We start from the raw sequence: 26,570 nt of genomic DNA, 5'->3' as shown, positions 1-26,570 counted from the left end.
GAAGGTAATAATAATTATTCTTTTTGTTAATTTTTAAAAAACACAACACGTAGAGCTTTATTTCTACGCTTTTTATGCAGAAAGTGAAAAACAAAAAATCGATATACAGTAACTACTGGAGCTTCAAGAGGGGTAAAGTTTGACAAACCTTATGTGACTTAATTAAACTCATGTCCGCATACGCTATGTGCTTCCGCGTAGCTATCTCTTTTTCATTTAATATTTTGATTATTGGCAACCTTCATGCACACTCTATTTTGTTATTTTGTAGTGAAAATATATCAGTTTTAATAAAAATTAAATAAAATACTATGATGCATTTGATTCTCATAAAATTTATAAATTACAAATACTATTTATAAATAATGATACTATTTGTAAATTACAAATACTATTTATAAATACTATTTGTATTCATATTAAATAATTTGTAAGTAAATGGATTTTATATTATAATTAACTCTAATTACATAAACAAATGTCGGTTTTTTGTTTCAATCTTTTTTATTTGGAAATTTTCTAACATATGTCGGTTTTTTGTTTCAATTTTTTTTATAAAGAAAACAAGAAAAGGTGCTGATGAGGTGAGCATCTTTTGTCCTTTTACAGAGTGTTTATCCCATGCAACCGTTGCGCCACGTCATTTTTACATCAAGCCAATGAGCATTTGCGATAGGGAATCTTTTAATTATTACTTATTTTTTTTATCATTCAATTTTCCACATGGCTAACGCATAATTGGTTTGTTGCACGAATGACGTGGCGCAACGGTTGTGTGCAATAATTTTTCCCTTTTACAACTTTGGATCTAATCTTAGATCTCTTAATTTTCTCTCTCTTGTAATGTAAATTTTACTCTTTAATCAAACTTTGATCATCTTTTACAGTTTTACCTTTTAATGTGATAATTCTCATTCTTTACTCAAGCCCAAGCATGTTTTTAACTCTTTATTTTCTTTTGATGGAGCTAGTTTACCTCCTTTCCTTTGGTAACTAAGTAAAAAGCATAAATTTGATAAATCTCATATGATTATGGATTTAAATAATCATAGCTCGTCAAGCAACTTAAACATAGAAAATTAATTAATAAAAAAGGCTATTTAGATAAAATAAGAAATTTGAAGTAGGTATTAGGTTTTATTATGAATCTTGAATAAAGAAATCTAGAAACTATTGGCACCAATTGATACATGCATGTGAATTCAATATAAATATTCTCAATCATCATCACTTTATGCACAAAATGTAGCTTCCTATTTAGAACCATTTGAAGGTAAGCAAAAAGGAATATTCCTTTTATTACATTTACGGCATAAATGAATAAATCTAAAAGAGTGCATAGTGACAATTCAAATGGTATACGGGCGACAACAAACTGCTAAAGTCGAGGCTCAATTTCTCCCATAAGTGACAATTGTCGATTTTTTAAATTTATTCATCTTATAAAAAAATTGAATCTGATACTAATCATATATTTATTTTGGTAAGATGATTATTTGACATCTAGCACTAATTTATATACTTTTCCAAATATAAATAAATTATGTATTTATATCAATTGTTTTGATTTCTTAATTTGTAAAATTTTATTTTTGCATTATGAAAAACTAACCAATTAGATCAAATTGGATATATTTTTTATAAACATAAATAAAGGAAGTCTATGAATGATATAGACATATAAAAAAAGAAGAAAAATAAAACAAAGAAGATTGAAAAGTTGATTCAAGCATTATTGAGAGGCAATCCTAAGATGTCATTTGTTTGTAAGTGGGTATGAATGCAGTTGCGAACTTAGAAAGAGCTTATGGTGGACAATTGACTATTTTATTATTTTAAACTTTTGAAAAATATGAATATTTAGTTAATAATATAATTTTTCTGTTTTCAAATTTATACTATTGTCCACCTTAAAATTTATATTTTATCATTTTTGTCTATCTTATAAATTTTCAAACAATTTTGCCCACCATAACAATATTTTCTGAGTCCGCAACTAAAGGCATGAATATATCAAATCAATGCAATTTTATTAAGAAAGTTAAAGACTTTAGGTATAAACAAGATCTTTATGATGTCCATAGAACAAAACATGAAAAATAATAGGTAAAACCCATGCAGAAGCCCTTGTACATTACATGATTTGTTCTCACTAACCGGAATTACACCATCAAACATTTCTTCCGCCATTGTCAAACAAAACGAGAAGCAGCTCAGCAAAGATAGAGAGATAAAGAAAATTTTGAGTGAGAGAGGAAGTAGGAGAAGGAGGCGGTAAAAAGCATTAGGTTAAACACTTTAACCCTAATCCACGTATGGTGCAGTGTTCATCAGCCACGTGTGCGTTTTTTTCCAAGGTGGATTTTATTTTCTCATGAAATAAATGACGTGGAACAGTTTGCCGTTAACTAGCGGTCGTTAACGACGATTGGAATTCACGCGTCTGATTCCGTCCAGAAAAGGGTTTAAAAATTCAAATAATGACAAGTACAGGGTTCCAAAAAAGACAAACTTTGGCATAGGGGCCTCTCGAACAAATCATGTAAAGTACAGGAGCTTCTGCATGGGTTTTGCCAAAATAATATTCCATGCCTTAACATCTATCCCTTTAGTATAAAATATTTCAAACAATGATGATATTTAGCACCATGTTCATTGAATTATAGCGATAAATTTCCAAGAGATGCGACAAATTTGTGACACAAAAATGACTTTATATTCAAATATTTATATTATGTCCAATTTGTAACCAAATTAACAACTTTATCGTAGTAATAAAGAAATCTTGAACCCTTTATAAACTAAGGGTCTAATTAACTCTAATGGCTTTGTCCAATTTGATGTCTAATCACCTTTTTGAGTCTCACAAACATTACAATAACTACTTAAAAATAGGGTTAATGTCATAAAAATTCACCAACTTTACATTTTTTTCATTTTAATCACGTAGTTTAAATTTTCTCATTTTCATGCATGAACTATCACTTTTTCTCAAATTCATACACGGTTCACGGTTCCATTGGTGTAATTCGCTGAAATGGAGGTCAATTTACACCAATGAATGAGTGTCATCTCATCACCGTGCATGAATTTGAGAAAAAGTGGTAGTTCGTGCATGAAAATGAGAAAATTTAAACTGCGTGATTAAAATGAGAAAATGTGTAAAATTCGTGATTTTTTTTGATATTAACCCTTAAAAATATATGAAATAAGCACACTTGACCATTTGCAGTTCATACCACAATAATGTGTACTATATTTTATAAATAATTTCAAAATAATTATGCACAATAATACTAATCCAAATAAAAATTAAGTTTAGAAGAAGATCATCATCATAAGAATCCAAAATAACAATCAAACTTATAATAATTCAAAAGTTGCAATCCAATTCCAATAACTAAGCTGAAATGACTTCATCCCATATTCAAAACTCATGCATGTTCCAATACAAGTTCATCGCTTAAGATGTGGTAAAATTGGTGTATAACCTATGTTTTTCATATTACAACCTTGAAAATAAAAAACTTAAAGAAATAAAGAAATAAACAAGATTTTTATTCAAAACCTAAAATTAGGTTTTCAACATTTTTTTGACAAAGAATAAAAGGAAATATTGAACATGTGAAGTGGCTCTTACAAGCGTTATTTGTCTATACATCAATGGAACTTTCTTATGTGATATTTGATTCCAAAGAAGGTGTTGCCTTTTGTCTATAACAAAAAAAAGAGCCTTTCTCTTTTTTATTTTACGGTCTAAATTTAAATGAGTCATTGCTCAAAAAGTGGACTAACCGGTATTTTAACGCGTGAGAATTATAGAGGATTCAAATGCGAATTTTCACATTGGTAGGGGCCAAACCACATATAGCCTAGGTAGGTCTGGTTTGTGTTGCCGTTAGAAATTTCTAATTTTTTTCTTTTAGAAAAGAGATAGAGTTTTCCAGAATTTAAAAAATTGTTAACCCCGAAATGCCGAGAGATCAAAAGTGAATTAAATGGCTATACGAAATTTAGCTTATACTGAAAATAAATCATGATTCCACAAGTACACATCAACAATGAATATTTCTCATTTTTATTATTAATATAAGGGAATAAATAACGTTTTATCGTGTAGCTCACGTGGTCTATTTTAACTTCAATAAATTAAAAAAAAAACATAAATGAGTTCCTTCAACTTATTAGTCGGCAACATTTTTAACCATTGCTTATGGGATATAGGCGTGTGATAGCCTTTTTAGCTAAGACTGTAAAAGAAGGAAATAAGCTATGCACACTGAGACAAAAATGAAGGGGTTTGCTGTAAAAGTTTCCTAAATCGGGGAAAGTTTTGGAAGAAACTAACTTTGTTATCAATTCTATAATTGTGTAGACAACTGGTAATTATCCATTGTTGAAAATGTGATAAACAAAAATACTTAATAAACATGAAGGTTAATAGTCCAAAATAACCAGGAAATAAGACAAGATATTGTTTATATTTATACACATTCACTTTTAATAAAAACAGATTGTAAATAAAATTATGAATATACTAGACATACTAAATGAATAGGTGGACATACTCTATAATTGGTTCATGAAAATGGAAAAATTATTTTTTATTAGTAGATCGACTTGACTCTTAGTCAATTTTTCAAAAAAGTATGTTGGCACCAAAAAAGTAGTGTATGCACAGCTACATATTGCAAATTGAGCTTGTTTTAGCTCTAAAAATTAGTCAGATTCTATTAGGGGTGTACTCTGAAGATATGAAAAAGCCCATGATCTCATCTGTCAGGCCATTTAAATATTTAGTGAGCAATCTCGGACTTATCACTGCAGAGAACAAGCCGCTAAATTGATGGGCTTTAGTTTGGGCTTGCAATTATCCAAGAGCCGAAAGATGTCAAACCCAGAAAGAAAACTCTAGAAATTGAAGTTGACCGTTTTGGCACGAAACAAAATGAAACGCTGGTTTCTACTTCCCAGATTATAACCGTTGGTGGTACCGACACGGTGTCCGTTAAAACTTAAAACTATACAAAAAACAAAACCAATCCCAATTTCTAATATTTTTTTTGTTTTTGAAGGTCAAGATAGTTTTACAGAAATTCATAAACGACATGGAAAATCAGAGTGAGAAAGAGGAGCAAGTGAGGAGCGATCATAGCAATGAAGAGCACAAACCAAAATCAGCAGCCGACAACAAGCAGACTTCGGATTATGCTCCATATCCGAAGCTGGATCCGAACGATGTAAGACCTCCTCCAGAGAATTGGGCTAACCCATCAGTTGCTACTACCATGCCCGCTGAATCTAATCCTTATGTGTCCCCTGCTCCCCTCGCCCCATCTTCTTCTAAGAGTATTTTCTTTTTCTTTTTCTTTAACTTTAGGTTAATGGGTTTTTAATTGATTGCAAAATTGTATTGTTTGTCTTTTGGAAAGGAAAAAATAATCATTTTTGTTGTTTGATTTTGGGCAGATAAAATGGATGAGGTGAAGGCTGTGCTTGGGAAATGGGGAAAAAAAGCTGCTGATGCTACCAAGAAAGCTGAGGATCTTGCTGGCAACATGTGGCAACACTGTAATTCTATCTCCACTTTTTTACATCCTTTCTTACATGATTTATTAGTGTTTTTTTGCTATCTGTTCCTATGTTTTAGATTTCCCCCTAGTTTGATACACAGTTTCATGATTGGTGAAGTGGATTTGCAATAGCTTGTCAATTTAGTAACAATCCGCATTAGCATAATGCTATCGAAATTCTGAATGCGAATTCGTTTACGATTAGTATGCATAGTATCTTCTTGTTGAGTTCTGTACTCGCGAACATGCTTAGCGTTTGTGTTTCTTTTGTTCAGTGAAAACTGGCCCTAGTCTTGCGGATGCTGCTGTGGGAAGAATTGCTCAGCAAACCAAGGTACTTGCTGAAGGTGGTTATGAGAAAGTTTTTCAGAAAACTTTTGAAACCGTTCCTGAGGAACAACTTCAGAAGACGTACGCATGCTACCTATCCACTTCTGCTGGTCCTGTTACAGGAATTCTATATTTGTCAACTGCAAAGCTTGCATTTGTTAGCGACGATCCCTTGGCTTACAAAGTTGGCGATGAAACTCAATATAGCTACTATATGGTAAGCACATATATGCTTGAAATTGAATACATGAAGCCCATTATTTTGGACTGCAATATTTTTGGTGGATTGAACGTTTTTAAATTTTATGCCATGGGTTTAGACTTTAGTCATGACTCAAGCTATGTATTTGAACGTTGATAATTTTGCAATTATATTTAGATTAAATTTGTACAAATCGTGTTGTAGCTTAGAAGTCATTATATCTGAGAGTTAATGATAAATGGGAAATTCATGGAAAGTTACGTGAAACAGTGCACCGACACATCTTCATCGACGTTGTTTTTGCCTCCCTTTTTTACCTTTTATTTAAACCCGGTCGCTTTGAAGTGAATTTAAAAAGAACCGGTACAATTGTTTTTAATGAGGATATGATCTATGTCACTAGTTAGTTGTCCTTTTATTAAGATATTTGGCGTAGATTTAAACTAGTTCAAATCTATGGAGCTAGCAATCTAATTTGATGAGTGTGCCGGACAACTTCTTTCTCAAGATCGACTTTGAACTAATTTCTGTATATTTAAATTTTTAGTGAGATGAGATACACTCTGGATCTATGATCTATGTACTGAGGTTTGAAATTTTCTCACTAGTATCTGCAGTTGCTTAATTTATTATTTGGACATAGGTGCTTTTGCAGTAGTAAAATTTGATTGAATAATGTATTAGAAGAAATACATTCATTTTTCATTATGGAATGAGTCACTCTATTCTGCTTATCTCATCCAGCAGACTTGTGTGGTTAGCATGTACCCATGCATTTTCTTCTTTCTTCTGTGTCATTACAGGATTTGTTGTTGACCGATATTTATTATAGCAGGCCATAGTTATTAAAGTGACATTCTATGGATTAGCTACCAAATTATAGCTATTGTGCTAGCTTCTGGTTCCAATATAGTGTTTTCATTTCCGTGCCACATAGTTAGCTGAGATAGTTCCTGATTGTGTTTGATCTCGCCAACATTTATACAACTATTTTAGCTACCATATTTATTGTGTTTGTGCATATCCAATCCACTAAACCAACTTTGTTGATTGTGTTTGATCTCGCTTTTCTATATCATTTTACTAGTGTTACACTGTTACAGTGTTATATTATATATATATATCAATGTAACTTTTACGGAATGGAAATGATTAGGGAGATGGATTAATAGTACCCTTTCTTCATATCCGTCATGGGGGCTTAGCAGTTGAGACTATTATTTTATCGTGATAATTATGATTTAAATAAAGATACAAGTACTTTTGCAGTTGGTCTTTTTTTTTTGGTGATCATTTCAACTCTGTTCCTGCTGTATATATGTAGATTGTTATTCCATTAAATCAGCTGAAGGGTGTGAATCCATCAACCAGCAAGGTCAATCCTGGAGAAAAATACATCCAGATCATCTCTGTCGACAATCATGAATTTTGGTTCATGGGATTTGTGAACTATGATAGTGCGGTAAAAAATCTTCAAGGAGCATTGGAAAAACGCCATGAGTGATGTGTCGTATCAGAAGTGTTTAATGTCGAAAGTATTGCTGTACATAGATAGAAGTATTGGTGCAGAAAAATAGAGGTATGCTGCATTTGTTCTATAGAATTTATGCTATGTTCTTTTGTGATTTAAATTTTATACTCATTGGTTTGCTATGTTTTTTGTATGATTTAAATTTTATACTCAATCGGTTGTAATTTATAATTAATTGTATGGTTTGAATTGTTAGATGTGAGAAACTGTACAAGACACAAAATTGTGATAATCATACCATAATTTTTTATTATTTTTATAGTAGTAAATAATTATGTTGTTTGGGAGGAATTAGGAGGCAGGTGGGCGGCATCCCTTCTGGCCAGGAGGGTGTATTGGGTTCAAATTGAACCAAATAAAAATTCAAGATTTTTTGAAATCAAATCAAACCGAATTTACTAAGGTTTTAAATATTTGTTCGGTTGATATTTTTTTTTTTGGTACAATTGTTTTCTCAATTAGATTTTTACCAAAATTAATTGAATTATTTTATTTTCAAACTATCCGAAACTAACTAAATCGAATTGAGAACGGGTATTCGGCTGTTGGGTTGGGATGATAAAGGTTGTGAGTGGGTATAGCCCCACAAGGATTGTGACTTGGAGAGGCCCAAATAAGTGTCGGAATGAATGAGAAAGTAGGGCCCTTATTGGTCTGGATTCAGGACAGCTTTTTGTGTCTGAAATCCAACTGGCTTTCTGAAAAGAGGGAACATTACACCATTAATGCCTCGTCTAACTTAACCTTTCATCATTTATTATGGGTCCATTCACATTTTACCTAATTAAGTACTGATTTTTACTAAATTATTGATTAATTATATTAAAACAATTAATAATAGCATCAAATTTAATTAAAGATAGAAGATAGTATGTTAGTACTTGGTTATGTCAAAAAAAAAAAAGTTAGTAATTGGTGATATCGTTGGGTCGCATCTTAACATGTCAGCCCATATATAGCAAAAAGTGATTGCCAATACAGATTTTGTTCTTAGCAGATATCCCATAAGTGTCAACTATAGTAATTGCTTTATCCTACCCACTATCCTACTTCCATATAACTATTATGGCTATGGCTTTTTAAATCTTTGTCAATATCTACACTTGCTAATGTGGACCTAAATTGGATGACTAAGGCAACTCTAAGTGCATCAAAAAGTTGTGCGTTCAAATCACGCTTATGTAACTAACAACTAACAATTGAAACTCGAAAGAGTCGATCACCATTTTTGATAAAAAAAAATAACTACACTTCGGGTTGATGCGCGTTCGAACCATGCTTCCGTAACTAACAATTAACAATTGAGACTTGAAAGACTCGATTACCATCTTTGATAAAAAAAAATACCTACACTTCAGGCAGTAGGATATACGTACGCTCCCTTAATTCGGATTTTATGTACGTATTTTCCATCAAGTTCGGTCTAAATTCATGTTTAGACTTGTTGTTTTGTGTGGATTTAAATTTAAATTTTTGATTAATTTCTATTATACTAAAAAGTTATAATCTGAACTGCATAAATTTAATATATAAGCTGAACTTATTTATTAGGTCCGAATTAAGCACATAATATAATTGAGCTTACATATAAAAAACCAAAACTTGATTGGATTCCCCGTGAATCTGTCGCCATGGATAGGTATACTGTCCATAGTTGTCAAACTCGGCTCGACCGGTTCAATCGAGAAACTTGAGGACCGACCAACTTGTCGGGTTTGACAATCCATGAAACTCAAATTTCGTAGGGACTATTTTGAAACCTATTGAATTGGTCAAATACCCTCTAACTCGGATGGCTTGTGTACAGATCAACCCGTTCAAAGGATTTTATATTTAGTTTTTTCTTATTATCATTTTATCAAGAATAATTCTTTTATGCTACTAACTCACAAGATATATTATAATATATATGAATTATTAATGCTTAGGTTTTTAATAAATAAAACTTAAAAGCATAAGCATTAAAATATAAATTATTTTGTTAGGAGTGTCGCAAGATAGATTTGTTTTTTTTAATAATAATCGAGGAGGGAGATCGCTTGTTAGAGGATTTGAACATACGACAAAAATATTTATACCATTTGAACTATAATTCATTAGTATAAGATACATTTGTTTCAGCATCATATAGCAGAAAAGAGCAGAGAGAGAGCCGAAAAATAGCTACGATTATGAAAGCGAAGAGCACTACTAAGTTAGGTTAACTTCTTGTCATGCTCATGTGTTCATCACTACCATTTTTCATTTTGTAATTGAAAATTAAAATCGTTTATCACTAACAATAATTGTTTTTGTCCATAACTGCTGTCACATGAATACAAAGCACTAAAATTTGTAAGAAGAAAAAGTGAATTGGTCAGCTGATTATATTGCTTTTAGCCCTAATAATTAACTTAATTGCTCTCAAATCTCTCTTGGAATACTTGTTTTCCCCCACCTTTTTGGGGTTATTATTAATGTATGTGTACTTAGTGATAATTAGTAAGAAATGCACAGTTAGCCAGCTCCTGATTAAGAAGTCGAATATTCAAGATAAACGAGGAGATATATAGGCATATACCGGCTATTAATCACCCATGGCCTCTGACTTTTGAGAGTAAGTGCACAAAACTTCCTGATATTTAAAAACAGGTACTAAATTTTCTGATTTTTATGGCGGCGCTCACCACGGCCTTTATGGACGAAAATACTCCTGGAGTCGTCTTTCGTTTGACGGATGTCTTTAAAAAAAAATTGATGGCGCCACATGTCAGTTGACACGTCATCAACAGACAAAAAAAAATAAAAATATCCAAAATACCCCTAAATATAATATCTGATTAAATTAAAAAATCCAATCCAAAATTCAACCACCCGTTCAATCTCAAACCGCCACTGCGACCCAACCACCACAGCCACCCCGCCGCCGCCGGAAAATTTTCCGGTCATCTTCTCCGAATTAAAGATGACCGGAAAATTTTTCGGTCATCAAAAAGTCTGGAGCTATTCCTCAGAAGAACATATCGACGATCTGTTCCTCTGAGGAACAGTTCCGGACTCGATCTGTTCCCTGAGGAACAAATCGCCAAAGCTGTTCTTCAGAGGAACAGTTCCGGACTCAATCTGTTCGCTGAGGAACAAATCGCCACATATGTTCCTTAAGAACAGACTGTGGTTTCCATGACCGGAAAATTTTCCGGCAATAGTTGTTGGTGGGGTGGTGGTTGGGTCGGTTGTTGGGTTAACCTAATGGTTTAGATTAGATTGGGTTAACTTTTTTTTGTGTCTTTTTCTAAATTAAATTAGGGGTATTTTGGGTGTTTGGAATTTTAAAGGTATTTTGCTGACGTGGCGCCGTCGTTTTTTTTTCTTTTTCTAAAGAATGTCAGTTGATCAGAAAAGACGGCGCCATGGGTATTTTCGTCATATTTGAAGTTTAGGTGGTTTTGTGAGTGCCGCCATAAAAATCAAGGGGTTTAGTGCCCGTTTTTAAACATCAGGGGGTTTTATGCACTTACCCTCAAAAGTCAGGGGCCATGGGTGATTAATAGCCGCATATAACAGTTATAAGGTAACATGTTTTTCATATCTATAAATTTTACATTTTTTATTAAATATACTTTTAAAAAATGGTTTGAATATTCTGATTCGTCTATTTAAATTATATTTATTAAGCCAAATCAAAATAATTATACGAGTAAAAATGCCAAATAGTTATTGAACCAATCGTGATGACCTGACATGAAATGAAAGCTTGTGTTAGTGAATGTATGATATATCACACCATTCGCGTATTGATTTACAAAGCTAAAACCAAAAATATACTTAATTGCTTTGCTAAAATACCACAATCATCGATAAGAGTCTCGATCTCAGCTATTACTGGTAAGGGGAGATCTGCAATAATGTCCCACACATTGGTATATATAATGACATGTATAGGTGGCAAATGGGTGGGTTTGGGTGGGTATGGGTGGGTTTTAAAAGGGTAGGGTCATAAATGGATAATCTACCCATTTATGATCCGTTTTAATTTTATATGGATACTCATATCCTTATAACCCTGTATAACCCTAATCCACCCATTAATGCACTTTATATGTATAATATTAAAAATTAACTTTTTAAAATTTAAATTATATTATATTTTAATTGTATATCTTGTGAGAATTAATAAATTTTATAGATAAATTTTTAGAGATAATATGTTCCGGAAAAAAAAATTCCGAAAGAAAAAAATATTCTCTAAAAAAAATTTTAGAAAAAAAATTTTCCGTCAAAAAAAAATTCTCCGAAAAAAATATTATTTTCTGAGAATTTTTTTTTGGTTCGTTACGATTTTTGAATATTGGTTTTGAAATTTAAAGTTTATTTGATATTCTAAAATACTCTTAAATTAATATGTGTCATTTAACCAATTTTGTCCATTGGATCATCATGGGTAGAGTATGAGTACCCACGTCAAATCTTTTTATTACCTTTATTTTAATGGGTTTGAAGATTTTCACCCATTTATTACCATTTAACAAATAATTACCCTTTTATAACTCATGCCTTTATATAATGGGTGGGTATGGATGGGTAAATGGATATGGGTGAAAATTGCCACCTCTAATGACACGTGAAGCGCCTTTCAACCAACTTAAAAATTCTTTGATGCCAAAATTTCTACCACCCTAGCTCATCAACACGAACCCCTCAAATGAACACCTTTTTTCCGACAATACATGCTATCAGATGCTATTGTTTTTCGGAAAAACTGCTGTATCCACATTCGCCTTCAGCTATCGAGCTAATGGTGTTTAACAGATTGCCACTCCTTCCATTCTTCCAATATGACGTAGGCGGAAGTAAATAAATTTGTTAATTAATAAATTAATATTAGATTTATATCTTTTAAAAACTTGTTGACTCTAATAAATACTAAAAATTAGACATGTATGGGCTCAAACTGTGAAAAATTCATTATAGTTCCAGTGCTTCCGGTTTTTTTCTTTTTAGTTTGTTACGTTTTTTTTATTTGTTTTCCTGTTTTATGTTCATGTATCCTGCCTATCATTAATATATATCTATCTTCAGTTAAAAAAAAAAAAAAATACTAAAAATTAGACATCCAACAATCGTTGATTTTCAAATAATATTGAATGTGAGAAATAAAAGAGAAAATACTCTCTAACGATCAATCAATAATTGCCTTTTTAAAATTTAAATATATATATATATATATATATATATATAATAATAATAATAATAATAATAATAAAAATATATATATATTGAGAGAGAGACAGAGAGAGAGAGATTGGAAGAAAACCTTAGACAAAACTTAAAACAATAAATATACTAACTAAAGATATAAAAATATAATTTCAAAGTCTTATTTAAAATTTATTGGCTTGTTTTGGCTCAAATTAGAAATCGCATGTTTCTCACACTATGAAATTCTGGTAGATTTATAAAAATATTAGCATACATATTTTCGATCCAATTCTTCCATAAATTCTAAATCCACGTCACAATCCCAACCGACTTGTTTTCCCCATTTGCACTTTGAGCAGATAAAAACCCATACAGATAAAAACCTAGCTATGATATACCATATTAAATGAATTTGAATAGAACTTATCTTCAAAAATTGGTTTTAAAAAAGATGGTGTTCAATCCACTTATATACACAATACGTAATAAACTGTTAATTTAGTAATGCGAGACAAATACAACTTCAATATTTAGAAATCCCCATTGTATTAAATTCAGATGTTGATTTAGTTGTTTGTAGTTTGTACCTTTCTTTCTCGATGTTGTACTTAATTTTAAGTGTTCGAAAATATTTTAAGTAGCAAATGTTTTTGTATTTACCCATTTGAGATAGTTTTTATTAAAATTTGAATGATAAAAAGAATTAATTAATTTTGACGTTGCAGGCCAATAAATTATGTAGCCCGTAGAATTTCTACAAAAACAAGTGAATTAAAAGGGTTAAGCAAATTTGTAGCATCCATTTAAAGATTAAAAATCAGTAAATTAAGTTGGTTAAGTAGAGAAGTCAATAAAATAAACAAATATGAAATGTAACAGCTACATGGATAGGAGTGGTTGGTATTGAGATGATGTTAGTTGTTAGTTTAAGCAACGGGACAAGAAGAGTTGAATGAAGGTTTGCAGAGACATAATGTAATATTATCTCAATATATATATATATATAGCATAAGCAAAGAGATTATAATTTGTTGAAGATGAATCAAATGTTTTTTTTTTTTAACAAAGGCTAAAATTTTTATTGATGAAAATGAAAATTACATAGATAAATGGTTCTTCAACAAATTAAAAGAACTATTCTAAAATAATGATGAGAGCTGTTAATACAGTCATTGATTAGGGCTTTTTCAACCATCAAAAGGTTACCAAAAACATACATGATTCAAATTGAAAATACGATTTTGAAACGCTTGATTCTTAAAACTTCAAACTTTTCAAATCTCATCTTCAATATAGATCCATTAATGATCTTCCAATTTTTAGATCTACAAAAACATAGATCTAAAACTCGAGCGGATCAAGAGGAGTAAAAGATTTTATGCAATCAAAATAACATTCAAATAAACACTTTAGGAAAAAATTTATTGCAACAAAAAAAGTAGATATACGATTAATAATATTATGGACGGAGAGAAAATGATTTTCCGGTTCATCTCCCATTCTTGAAGAAGATGAAGAAGAATAGGAGTTTTTTGGTTTTAGAGAGAGAGTATTTATTCCATGCAACCGTTGCGCCACGTCATTTTTACATCAAGCCAATAAGCATTTGCGATAGGGAATTTTTTAATGATTACTTATTTTTTTATCATTCAATTTTCCACATGGCTAACGCATAATTGGTTTGTTACACGAATGACATGGCGCAACGGTTGTGTGCAATAATTTTTTTTAGAGAGAAGGGAGAGAACTGAAGTTGGAGATTTAGATGAATCAAATGTAAGTATGTGGTTATAAGTAAGAGACATGAGACACATTAGCTGTAATGTCAGTGCTATTTATTATTCTTCTTAATTCTCTCTCAATCTCAGTTTTTTTTTGGGTTTGAGAGAGAGCCCACATGTTTTAGAAATAAAAAGGAAGCAATATAAGACCCAACTTTATATTATTTTTCCGACATTTCCCTCTCTTATTCATTACTTGCCTTTCTCCAACATTTCATGCTTCTCTCTCTCTCTATTACTACATTCTTACATCTATTATTTCCTCAATCAAGTTTCATTTTGGGGTATATATCGATGTGGAGATTAAAAAAAGTTTTTAAGATGTTACACTTTGATCTATCTTTTTTATTAGTTGGAGATTTAATGTGTAACACAGTGAAAAAACAGTTCACTCACTTATATATACTTTTAAGATGATTAATTATCATCTAAATTTACACAAATGTGACAGTATGAAAGTTCAATTCAAAATTTTTATGAAGATGGATGTGGTCGTATAAAATTTCGAACTTGAAACCTCTATGAAGAGAATATCATTGTATCAAAATTCAAATTTGAAATCTGTACAAAATAAAAATTTAATTCGACCACTACCGAACTGATTTAAATAAAATAAAAAATTTATTGTACACAGTTTTTTTTGATGAATTATTATTGTACACAGTTAAACATATATTATTAGTAATATTGTGACCCTTTTGCTTTCCAACTTTTTTATTTACACCAACTTTTGTGCACTATTTGATCTGATGATTTTATGTTTTTATTGTGATATTGTTTGTTCTTAGAGTGATTTTCTTTCTTTGGCTTTTTATAGAAAGAACAGGTTTCGAGAAGATAAATACATGAAGTTTGTTTAACAACAAACAACAAATAACACATAACTTATTTCTAATAGAGGTCAAAATTCGAATATTTGCTAATATCACACCATTATAAGCACCAAATAAATGTAGACATGCTATAGATCACGCTAGCTCAAGCAATTAAACATTCCCATGCATAAGGGAGCCGGTGACTATAAATTTAGATCACTTATAAAGTCTCATAAACTTCAATTTTGAGGTACAATATTACTTTGATTTAGAATATGTATTAGATCAATTATAAAGTGTTATGTTTATTTGATTTAGAAGTTTGGAAAAGGTAGAATCTGATTTAACATGCAGAAGGATGTTAGTGATTATAATAGGATTATGTTTCTGCAGTTACTTAATTATAGCCTTTTTTATAAAATAATTTACCGAATCATAGAAAAATTATATATGAAACGGTTACTAGACTATAATTTTTTTATAAAGCAATTACCGACTTACTGTCTGATTGTACATTTTTGCCCCGTTCACATCAGCAAGTTGGTGTCCACACCAACAAGTTAATAATCATTCTGTAAAAACAGTATCGTCGGTAATTGTTTTGTAATTTTTATATTTCAGTAACCATATTGTAAAAAGTTATAGTTCGATAACTATTTTTTAAAAAAGTTATATATTTCGTTAACTGCAATTATATAGAACCCGATTACAATAAATTAAATTAGAATGTACACTGATTTAGTAGACAATTAAAGATGCTAAAATAAAGATATTGGATTCATAAAATTGAGGAAGATAGAATATGATTAACAATAAATTAGAGCAGCTGAGCGAGACAAACTAGAAATTAAGAAGTTTGTTTGAGCAGTTAGATAATAATCCTTATTTTCTTCGGATTACATGTGCAATGAGTAAATGAGAATCACAAGGTCTGCTGCAACGAAAACTGGCAAAAGACTGCCATACGTTAATAACCACTTCACAAACTTTGTTTTACTTTACCAGTACTACACTCACACTCATTGGAAGTTACAATACCAACACATATTTCTTTTTAAAACAAGAAAATCAAGAAAAAAAACCAAATAAAGTAAAATTGATGAAGAACACAATTAAAAACATAATAATCAAGAAAAAGAATAGGGTTTTCAGATCTGCAACTAAAATTTTCTTGATTCTTGATTTTGTTTGAGTAAGATAGCGAAATAAATAAAAAGAAAACAAGTAAGCGGTGAGATGGAGAGAATGAAGGAGAAGTTGACAGATGTGTTGCATGCTATACACGTTTGATTCAATTCTTGATCCGTATGACTGTAACCTCGATCACGATGATCATTATATTATCATCTTATGCACATACAAACAAACTTCCTTTCAGTTTCGGTTTTACTACTGTTTTAGCTTATTCAAATTTTGTAAAATGGAACTACAAATGTTGAAACTTGTAATAGAATTCAAGAAAATAAAGATAGTAAGTAGAGTTAGATTGGTGATCTTGATTTGAAGATAGAATTCAAGAAAATAACAGGGCCATTCCTCTTCCTACATTCATAAAATGAACTAAAAACAAACTCAAAAATTTTAAACTTGGAAGCCCAAAAGAGGAAAAGAAAAAACAGAAATAGTAAGAACCCTAATCATGTTACAGCATCTAAGTAACAATTGACACCACAATTTTCCATTTTTGATATTAAGAAGAAGAAAACAATTGCACTTGCATGCCCATGATCATGTCTAGCTCTCATTACTGTCCACTTTGATTGCAGGAAGAACAAATTTTAACAAATGGTCTTGTTCTTTCCCTTTTTTTTCTAGTCGAGTTTGCTAAAATGAAGAAAGAATAATAGTAATTTTAGGGTTTCTTACCAAGAGTGTGCTTGTTATTGTGCATCCAAACCTTAAGCACATGTCTTTTAATTCCATTTTCTGCACAAAACTGCTCCACAGAAGCTTCATCGTGTTTCTGAATCCTCCACCCAAGCCTTTCGGCAAAAGCCAACAATTTATCTTTTTGCTCCGAGCTGAACTTGGTCCTAAATCTCTTCTTTGAACTTCCACTGCCGCCGCCTCCACCTCCTCCGCCGCTGCTACTAGGATTAGACACGTCTTCATCTTCTCTGCTGTACACACCGCCGCCTCCACCACCTCCTCCTCCCCCTCCAGAGGCTGCAGGTAACGCTAGAGGCCTATGCTGCGGTGGTGTCAGGTGTAGATACCCAGCTGGCGGTGGTGCACGATAATACGGAGAGAATTGAGGATGGTGCTGCTGCAGGTGGTGGTGATGCTGATATATTCCTTCTCCTGATACTCCATCAGTTTCCTTCCGGTGAAAATTTCTGTGGCAGTTACACGCAGCACATTTTAGTGCATCTATAGTACCTTCATCGCCGGCTGCCATGAACTCACCGCAACCATCAACAGCATGTCCGCCGATCGTCACCGCATGGTTTTTCAAACACTCTCTATATCTTATCATTTTTCTCGCGCTTGTATTCGTTGAAGTAGTTGCCGCAGCTGCAACCGCAGTAGTAACATCTTCTCCGCTTCCACCAGCGGCTGCCGAACTTATTTTCCGTCCATCGTGATGATAATCTGGTTGAACCTCCATATCCATCTCTTCTTCTTGGTCATCATGATCATCAAAATCCATTTCTTCACTCTTCTTACTTTTTCTTGATAAGAAAGATCTACATGGCCGGTTAGTTTAGCAGATCCACCGCCGTAATTAAGCTTAAATCTTGAAAAAGGGGGTGTGTGTTTATATGGTAATAAAGAATAAAATATAAAGAAGAGATTAAAGAAAATTAAAAAAGATTAGCTGAGAAGAGAAGAAGATAAGAGGTTAAGGAGAGTGTGGTCATTAATCTCCTGCCTGCACAAAAGAGGTGTTTTACTCCAAAGGCTTTCATATAATACTTTCCAATTTTTTTTTTTCTTTTTTTTTTGTCCCTAAAACTGTAATTATGAACGGAATTTGAATTTAGGGGTGATTGGGGCGTGCAATATTGTCTGTCTACACTCTACTATCCTTTACTAAAATTTATGACGCCTATTCTACAAATTGATTTCATTTTGAGAATGATTTAAAGTAATTATTAATCTCTAAAATGATGTTAACATTATAAGTTTTTCTTTGCATTTTAAAAAAATCACTCTATTGGAATTGTCTCATGGCCTTTTAATAGAAGCACGTAAGCCGAGCAGTGATTTGAAGTGTTCATTTTATCTCGTTTAGCAAATAACGTGTTAATGTTCGTTCGAACTTTGATCGGTTTGTTTAAATTTTATAATATTCATATTCAACTCGTGTCCGTTCGTTTGACTGCTAAACGAACAAACTTGCGAATGAGATTGCAAACAAATTCGTGAACAAGTTTGATAAGTACCAAAAGAGTTTTTTCACGAGCCTGTTCGTCAGCTCATGCGTGAGTCCGTTCATTTAACAGCTAAAACATATAAAATTAATGAGCATAAACCTGCATTAGTTTCTTATATCAAAACTACATAGTTTTGTTAAACCTGTAAAATTTTATAGTTTTTTTTTATGAATATAAAGTTTTAGGGTTATATAAAATATTTATATAATTAATTTAAATATAAGTTAGTTCGCGAACACCTAATCGAGTTTCTGAACAAGCTTGTTCACGAATATTTATTCAAACTTGTTTAAGAATTCTTATTCAAACTCGTTCACGAGCTTGTTCACGAAACACTAATCGAGCTATTCGTAAACATAAACGAGTTGAACACCACTATGTTCATGTTTGGCTCGTTATAAATCAACAAATATAAAATCAAGATCGAGCTCGGTCCGTTCAAAATACGAACGAACGCGAATCGAGCTCTTATCGAGCAGCTCGATTCGTTTACACCCTCCACCTAACGTTGAATTAAATCTCCTCCGGCTCTTTACATTTAATAGGCAGATTTCTATTTAATTATTCTAAATTCTAAATTTATTTTTATTTTTTTAAATTGATTAATTACATAAATATTTTAATCAAATTATCAATTAAGTCAAATTGATCATAACTTTAATAACAACAAAAGTTAATAATTTATGATATTTTATATCTATTTTATAAATTATTTTGAATTACTATTGAATGCTAAATTAATTAATTCTTTAATACATATTATTATGTACTTAATGTAATTTAATTAAAAAGATAAGCTTAAAATATATTTGAATCAAATAAATCTACTAATTATGAATGAAAAAATTATTATTTTTAGTTTAATGTATGTGTATATATGCATTAGATATAACTAAAATGTAACCCGGAAGAAATATTATAATATATTAATTTAGGAGTTGATAATTTTTCTTTCAAAAGATACATATATCGTATAAATAATTATTTTAAAAAGAATATATAAGTGTTCCAGTCTGGCCGGTTTAACCGGTAAATTCGAGAACCGGTTTGGAACACACATAAAACTCTTTTTTTCATAACCCGGTTAAAACCCAGTTGATCCGGACAAAACTCGGTCGACCCATTCCAAATTTAATGTGTATTACGAGTTTTTTTTTATGTAGCTTAATTTTTTTTCACGCTGAACCATATTATTTGTTTATTTTAAACTTTATTACCGAATAACGGACGTTAAAAGACACATATGTCCTATTTTCTAATCAAAATACTCGATTAAATAGAGATTCATACTGTTTTATAGAGATTGTTTGAAATGTTGAATTATACTCTTTTAATAACATATATATTTTTATTTAATTTAATATAATATAATTTATATAATATAAAATTATATTTTTTAATATGTAATTATATAAAATATTTATTTTTCATAAAATTATATAAATAATTATCAAATATATCATTATTTTCAATTTCGATTGAATTTCGATTCAATTCCGGTTAAATGTCTAATCTTTAACCTCTCTTCTTTGGTTCAGGGACTAGATAGGTTCTGACAACATTGGTAATTAAGTAAGAAAATGGTAGGAAATAAGTTAAAAATAATACTCCCTCCGTCCCACTCTAATTGACAAAATATGGAGTTTTTAGTGTCCCATTCTAATTGGCAAAACTAACATAACTATAATTTTTTTCTTTAACTTTCCATCTTTACCCTCATTTAAATTTAAACTTTTTACGGAAAATGGTGAATATTTAATGAGAATTTGACTAATATACTAATAGCATTAATTAGTTCCATTATCAATAGAAGGGTATAGAAGTAACTATCTATGTCATTTATTAGTTTGTATTGATTATTGTAATTTAGTTATTTTGTTAATTAGAGTGAGACGGAGGGAGTAGTAGTAAGTAAGAATGGAGTATGGAGAGGTAGCGTGTAGGTATTGGCAGGGTAAAAGAAGGAAAAGAAGAATGGTGACGTAAGCATGAAAGGGAAAGGTGGTGTTTGGGAACATGGGACAACATAATCTCGCCATTTCCTATCTAGGCACGGATGAATGACTCTCTATTTTGTTTTTTTTTTCCTAAAAATTAACATTTCCATTAATAATAACGAAAATTACATGAACGATTTCTCAACACATTGAGTAAACTATTTTAGAGAGGATGATGAGAGCTGTAATAATACAATCATTGAATAAGGCTAAACTAACCACCGATGGTCACCCAAATACATAAGCCAAAATAACTAGATCTAAAAATTAGATTTAAATAATTACAACAAGAAAAGCCATAGATCTACGATCTAAGGAACAATAATCAAGTTGAAAATATTTAAATTTGTAAATTAACCTTCAAAATAGACGATTTCTTGCAAAAACTCCATCTTTGAAGAATACAATACTCCATAAAAATGATGAACTCATAGAGAGTAGGAATCTAAAATGGAAAAAAACAACAATAAATTTATTTATATGATAGAATCATTTATTTTAGACGTTTTAAAAGAAGATTTGAATGTGAGGAGGTGATTTTTGACCAAAGATTGGCCAAAAACCACCTCCCCAAAAAGGAGGCTATTAGGGTTTGTGAAAAAGAAAACGAGAGTTGAGAGAGAAAAGTTTAGAGAGAGAGAGAGAAAAATAACCGCTTACATTTTTGCATTCCTTCCGGACGTCAATGACTCTCTATTTTGCAAACTCCATATTCTTTACTTAAATATTACGATGCAACTTATTTTTTTTTATTTTTTTTTAACAAAAATATGATTTTATGATGAAAATTTGACTACACAACTCAATTCTAACCACAATAAACAGATCAGAAATTATAAAATATTAAAATTACTTCACAAAAATCGTGTCATTTAAAATACAACTCTATAAAAACTATATTTAAAAATAAATCTAACCAAAATGGGCATAATTTACAATATAAAATTACAATAAAAATATTAAAAACCTTAAATTTATAGAAAACCTAAGGAACATTTAAGCCGTAGTTACTTTGTAAACTATTCTTTTAAAGGACAATGCTACAAATTTCAAGCTTCAGCAAAACTCTTGTTATGGTCGATTTTTAGATGAAATACCATCAAATGATCTCGTAACGCGAAACATTAAAGTAGAAAATCTTACACAGTTTACTATGAGAGAAGAAGAAAACTCATAAAGAGTAGAAATCGATAAGGCAAACATTATTATAATAATTGATAATAAATGATAAGAATACCATCTATTTAGAACATTAGTAGAAAAAAAATAGAGAGTAGGGAGGTGATTTTGGAAAAAAAATGGCCAAAATCACCTCTATGACATGAGCGCTCTATATTTTTGTTAGGGTTAGGAAAAATGTTAGAGAAAATGAGAGGAAAGGTTTAATTCATATTAGACTTTTTTAAAGTCTAAAATTTCATAGAATGAAATGTAGACTCCTTTTTCATTTTACAATAAAAGAGGGGGGAAATGCCACTTATCAATAATCTAATTGTAATTTTTTAGGTGATTATTTTTTCCATAAAAATAATTAGTTGTTAAAATGACTGAAACATTTTATTTATCTGTTTTCATACTTTAACTATATCAAAATTAAATTTTACTTTTATGTTTGACAAAAATTATTTTTAATTTATGAAATATGATGTTTATAAAATTAAATTAAAAACATGACATACAAAAAAAACAAATATATGTTATGTCCATATATTTATTCTTTACTCATTTTTAATGGGCAGCATTGATGTTTATTGGTTGATACCTTTTTACAGTTTATTTTTTTATAAAACAATTATTTCTACATTTATTTATTTAATAATAAATAAATAAAGTATACTAAAAACTAAAATAACTAGAAAAACTTTATTATGTTGTGATCTAATAAAAAAACTATTTATATACATTACTTTTAAAAGGTTTAATCGTCAAAAAAACATCTCACATTTTTTATATTTTTTTCGTCTATGACCAAAACTTTCAAATCATCAATTTTAGTCTTTTTTAAAATTTTCTTGTATCCTTTTACCATTAAGAATTCCAAACATGAAGGCATATTTGAACTTTTTCTCATTCCAATTTAAGCAAATATATACAATTGAAACTGAAAATTAAAAAATAAACTAATATTGACGATTTTGAAAGTTTGGATCATAACAAAAAAGGTTGATAAGATAGAGTGTATTTGACATAATATATATTTATGTAATGTTTTATTTTTTTAATAAATAATGTTTATTTTATAAAATTTTCTCAATAAATTTCGTATATATTAAATAAAATAGTTTAATTTCTTATCAGATTAATTGTTCACGTTTTCAGACTGTTTTAGCTTCATTAATTCAAATTAATATGCATCTATTATTGCCAGGTTTTGTTGAGGATTTTCTGTTTGTACAAAACATAAAACATGGTCGAAAACAAAAACTAGAAAAATACAAGTTTTATATGCAAACTTCATATAATTAAGTATAACCGGAAAAACACAGCAGTGAAACAGTAAAATAGCAGGTCTGCAAGAGATGATAGTACATTTATATCAAATGTGTCGTATTCTCATACGATCAGATTTTTGCAGATTGTAAGTTAGACCTAGGGATTTGAACTAATGGTCCAAATAAAAGAAAACAATAATTCAAAGAAATAAATATAGTTAATAATTGAAAGAAAGAAAAAAAAAAGAGTTATTTTCTTTTAATTCAGATTCAAATTGAGAATTCTCTTATAAGTATATCCAACGCCATAAAGTTGTTGACTACTCGATTTTTTGGACTAATTTATAAGATGATTTTACTTGAAATTAACAGTATTTTCTTAGAACTCTCTCAAAAAAATTAAAGTTAGTTTTGACTACTATAAAAATTGATCAAAATTTATTAAACTTACCGTGAAAACTTCACTGATGATACATAATCATCCTTCTCGTTACTACTGTACATGAATTTTAATCCATAATCAAAATATACATATCATTTTATAACAGTAATGTACCTTTCGTTAACAAACTCATATGAATGACTATTACAACTTTATTTTAATCATATTAAGCAACTTTTTTACTATTTAGGGAAGGTAGTGCCATATGGCAGCTAGGCGACTTTCATATTGTATCTTATGTGGCACCACATGGAGTTTTTAGATGATGTGTATTTAACAGAATTTGGAAAATTCATCTGCCAAGTAGATATTCATATGATTGTCACGTTAATTTATTTTGTGTATTAGTGTGTGTGTGATTTAGAATTTCAAATTTAAATTTAATCACGACACCGAAAGAAAAAAAATGTAAATATCACCAAAGATATTTGTTTTTGAAATCTATCTTTTATTTAAATTTGATGTTGATGCTTAAATTATTTTTAGAACGGTGAAATTTCAATATTTTAAATTTTTTTAAATCAAAGAAATGCTTTTTTTGTTAATATTAATCGACGGATATAATTTGCAACAGCTAAATAAATTTATTAGCATTCAACAAAAATAGATAAGTCATACTGCAAAGATAATTTTCTTCTTTAATCTTCGTTAATCATATAATGAGATAGTTATATACATCATGTTAGCTGTGATTGTCACAACTAAAAAATATACTTAACTCGGGTGATTATCTATTGAGCTATGTATAAACTCCATTGTATTTAACGAGTTTTTAAACGAGCCGGATCTTTCGCATACAAAAGCTCACACTATTTTTTATGGAAACCGAATTTGTTGTGAAATCTACGTGCGCAACAGGACAATTGAAACGATAATAATAATACGAAAGAACTTTGAATTTTGTAGAATATAATTTGAACAAGAATAATAAACGAAATCGAGATGATAAGAAATCAATCACACAAGAATACAATATTTAACGAGGTTTAACAATCGTTTACTTTCTTATAATAGCCGCAGAGAGTTTTACTTATATCAAATCAATAACTACATTAAATCTAAAGTTATTAGTGTTTATATACTAAAACTCTAGCCTGAAAGCAATTACATGTTTGCCCATGCTTATATCCAATAAATAGAGTCCTATTGCTTCTAACATATCAAAATAACAAGAAACTAAGTTCTACTGTGAATAGGCTAAAAATTCAGCTGACGGTTAGACTTAAGTTATTTTTGACACTTTGCAACAATCTCCACCTTGATAAAAATCCCATGAAGATCTAGTAAACCACGACTTGTTTCCACTCCATTGGTATGTTAGGTAATCCCTCTCATGCTTAGAAAAATTTGACCAAGTTCAAACTTTCCTTGAACTTGACCAAACCGGCGGACTTCTCCATACACTCCATGGAATTCTCACCCACAAGTGGTCTTGTCGACTTCCCCACTTGAATTCCTAAAAACTTCATCTTATTGATCCATGCACAATCATCTTTTCCCAAACAATCCGCAGCTCCCTGAAAAGAAATTATTTTGCTAGCTTTCCGTGCAATCAAAATTTTGTCTTTATTTCGAGTCTTATCTGTACATCCATCCAATGTCTTGTCACCATGCTCCTTCACAATTGTAATTTTTTCTACAACTCTAGTACTCTTTTCTTCTAGCGTCCGATCATCAAATTCATGTGTTTGTTACACTCTACATTTCACCAACTTATGCTTCCCTAGACGATCTTTCAAGCATACGAAACTTACGGAAATTAACCTTGCAACTCTCTAACACCATGTGATAAAAATACATTATCAATATCATGATGAACCAATTTCTCACGCCCCAAAGAAGTACTAATAGTAACATCCACATCCAATTTAGAACGGCCTCCACCTACAATTGTGTTACCCAATAACTTGTAGATATTTTTAGTAGTTCTTAGTCCTTTCATCACTGTCAAAGCACCACGACTCACTATCATCATGTCACCCATGCCCGATTTAAACCTAAATTCCTCAGCATGCAACACACCCAAAGAAATTAAATTCCTTTTCTATTCAGGAACATACCTAACATTACTCAACGTCCTAACACAACCATCATACATTCTAATTTTGATTTTCCCCACACCTAAAATAGCATGTTTATTACTATTAGCCAAGTGCACCAAACCAAAATTACCATCTACGTATGATTGAAACCATCCTATGTTAGACGTAATATGAAACTAGCATCCCAAATCGAGTACCCATGAGTCTTCAAGCTTACTTGATGAAACCGAAAGTACATCGCCCTCACTACAATCCGAGTCTCCATCCTTTACGATATTTGTAGAATTCGAACCCTCCTTTTTGGATTCACTTTTCTTCTTCTCATTGCTTGGACAATTTCTTTTCATATGACCAATCTCCTTACACCTATAAAACATCACTTCACGTTTACTCCTAGATTTTGATCTAGAGTTACGCTTCCTGTTGCCTCCATCACCTTGTTTCTTTCCTTCCTCTCTCTTGATTCCTTGTTTCCTTCCTCTCTCTTGATTCCCATCAACATACGATCCTGAATTCATGTTCACAGAGTATTCCTCAACATTTTGTTTCCATTCGTGATAAGCCAACAATGTCGATGTATTCCACATGAACTGTTTCTTTTTCGTATGTAAGCGTTGTCACCAAGTGTTCATACGAGGATGGTAACAAACAAAGCAAAATCATGGCTCGATCCTCGTCCTCAATCTTCACCTCCAACCGAGCTAAATTGGTAATTGTTTGATTGAAAATATTAACATGTTGTACTAAATCATTACCTTCATGCATCTTTAGCCCATATAATGTTTGCTTAAGATACAATTTATTGGTGAGATTCTTTGCCATATATCGCCCTTCAAGCACCTTCCACACCTCCACCGGAGATGAAATATC

At 30.8% G+C, this 26,570-nt stretch overlaps 2 protein-coding genes across 2 annotated transcripts; one reads left to right on the top strand and one right to left on the bottom strand.

The window, feature by feature from the left end:
• The first annotated feature begins 4,969 nt into the window (after positions 1-4,969).
• LOC126666106 (GEM-like protein 1) lies at positions 4,970-7,889 on the top strand. Its single transcript, XM_050359063.2, has 4 exons — positions 4,970-5,349; positions 5,470-5,571; positions 5,849-6,120; positions 7,430-7,889. The coding sequence occupies exons 1-4, from the start codon at positions 5,109-5,111 to the stop codon at positions 7,607-7,609; spliced, it is 795 nt and encodes a 264-aa protein (XP_050215020.1). The 5' UTR covers positions 4,970-5,108; the 3' UTR covers positions 7,610-7,889.
• Positions 7,890-16,922: 9,033 nt separating this feature from the next.
• On the bottom strand, positions 16,923-18,372 carry LOC126666267 (zinc-finger homeodomain protein 2-like). The gene has a single exon (XM_050359276.2). The coding sequence runs from the start codon at positions 18,058-18,060 to the stop codon at positions 17,263-17,265; it is 798 nt and encodes a 265-aa protein (XP_050215233.1). The 5' UTR covers positions 18,061-18,372; the 3' UTR covers positions 16,923-17,262.
• Between the last annotated feature and the right edge of the window lie 8,198 nt (positions 18,373-26,570).

The sequence above is a fragment of the Mercurialis annua genome, linkage group LG1-X, assembly GCF_937616625.2.
Source record: "Mercurialis annua linkage group LG1-X, ddMerAnnu1.2, whole genome shotgun sequence".
Taxonomy (NCBI): Eukaryota; Viridiplantae; Streptophyta; class Magnoliopsida; order Malpighiales; family Euphorbiaceae; genus Mercurialis; species Mercurialis annua.
This window is presented reverse-complemented; position numbering and strand designations above follow the sequence as displayed.

What these genes read in the sequence shown, in the direction of transcription:
- LOC126666106 (XM_050359063.2), top strand. Translation starts at nt 5,109, where the DNA reads ATGGAAAATCAGAGTGAGAAAGAGGAGCAAGTGAGGAGCGATCATAGC. An exon ending in CGCCCCATCTTCTTCTAAGA is followed by an intron (nt 5,350 to 5,469) that starts GTATTTTCTTTT and finishes GATTTTGGGCAG; the next exon opens with ATAAAATGGATGAGGTGAAG. An exon ending in TGGCAACATGTGGCAACACT is followed by an intron (nt 5,572 to 5,848) that starts GTAATTCTATCT and finishes TCTTTTGTTCAG; the next exon opens with TGAAAACTGGCCCTAGTCTT.
- LOC126666267 (XM_050359276.2), bottom strand. Translation starts at nt 18,060, where the DNA reads ATGGATTTTGATGATCATGATGACCAAGAAGAAGAGATGGATATGGAG.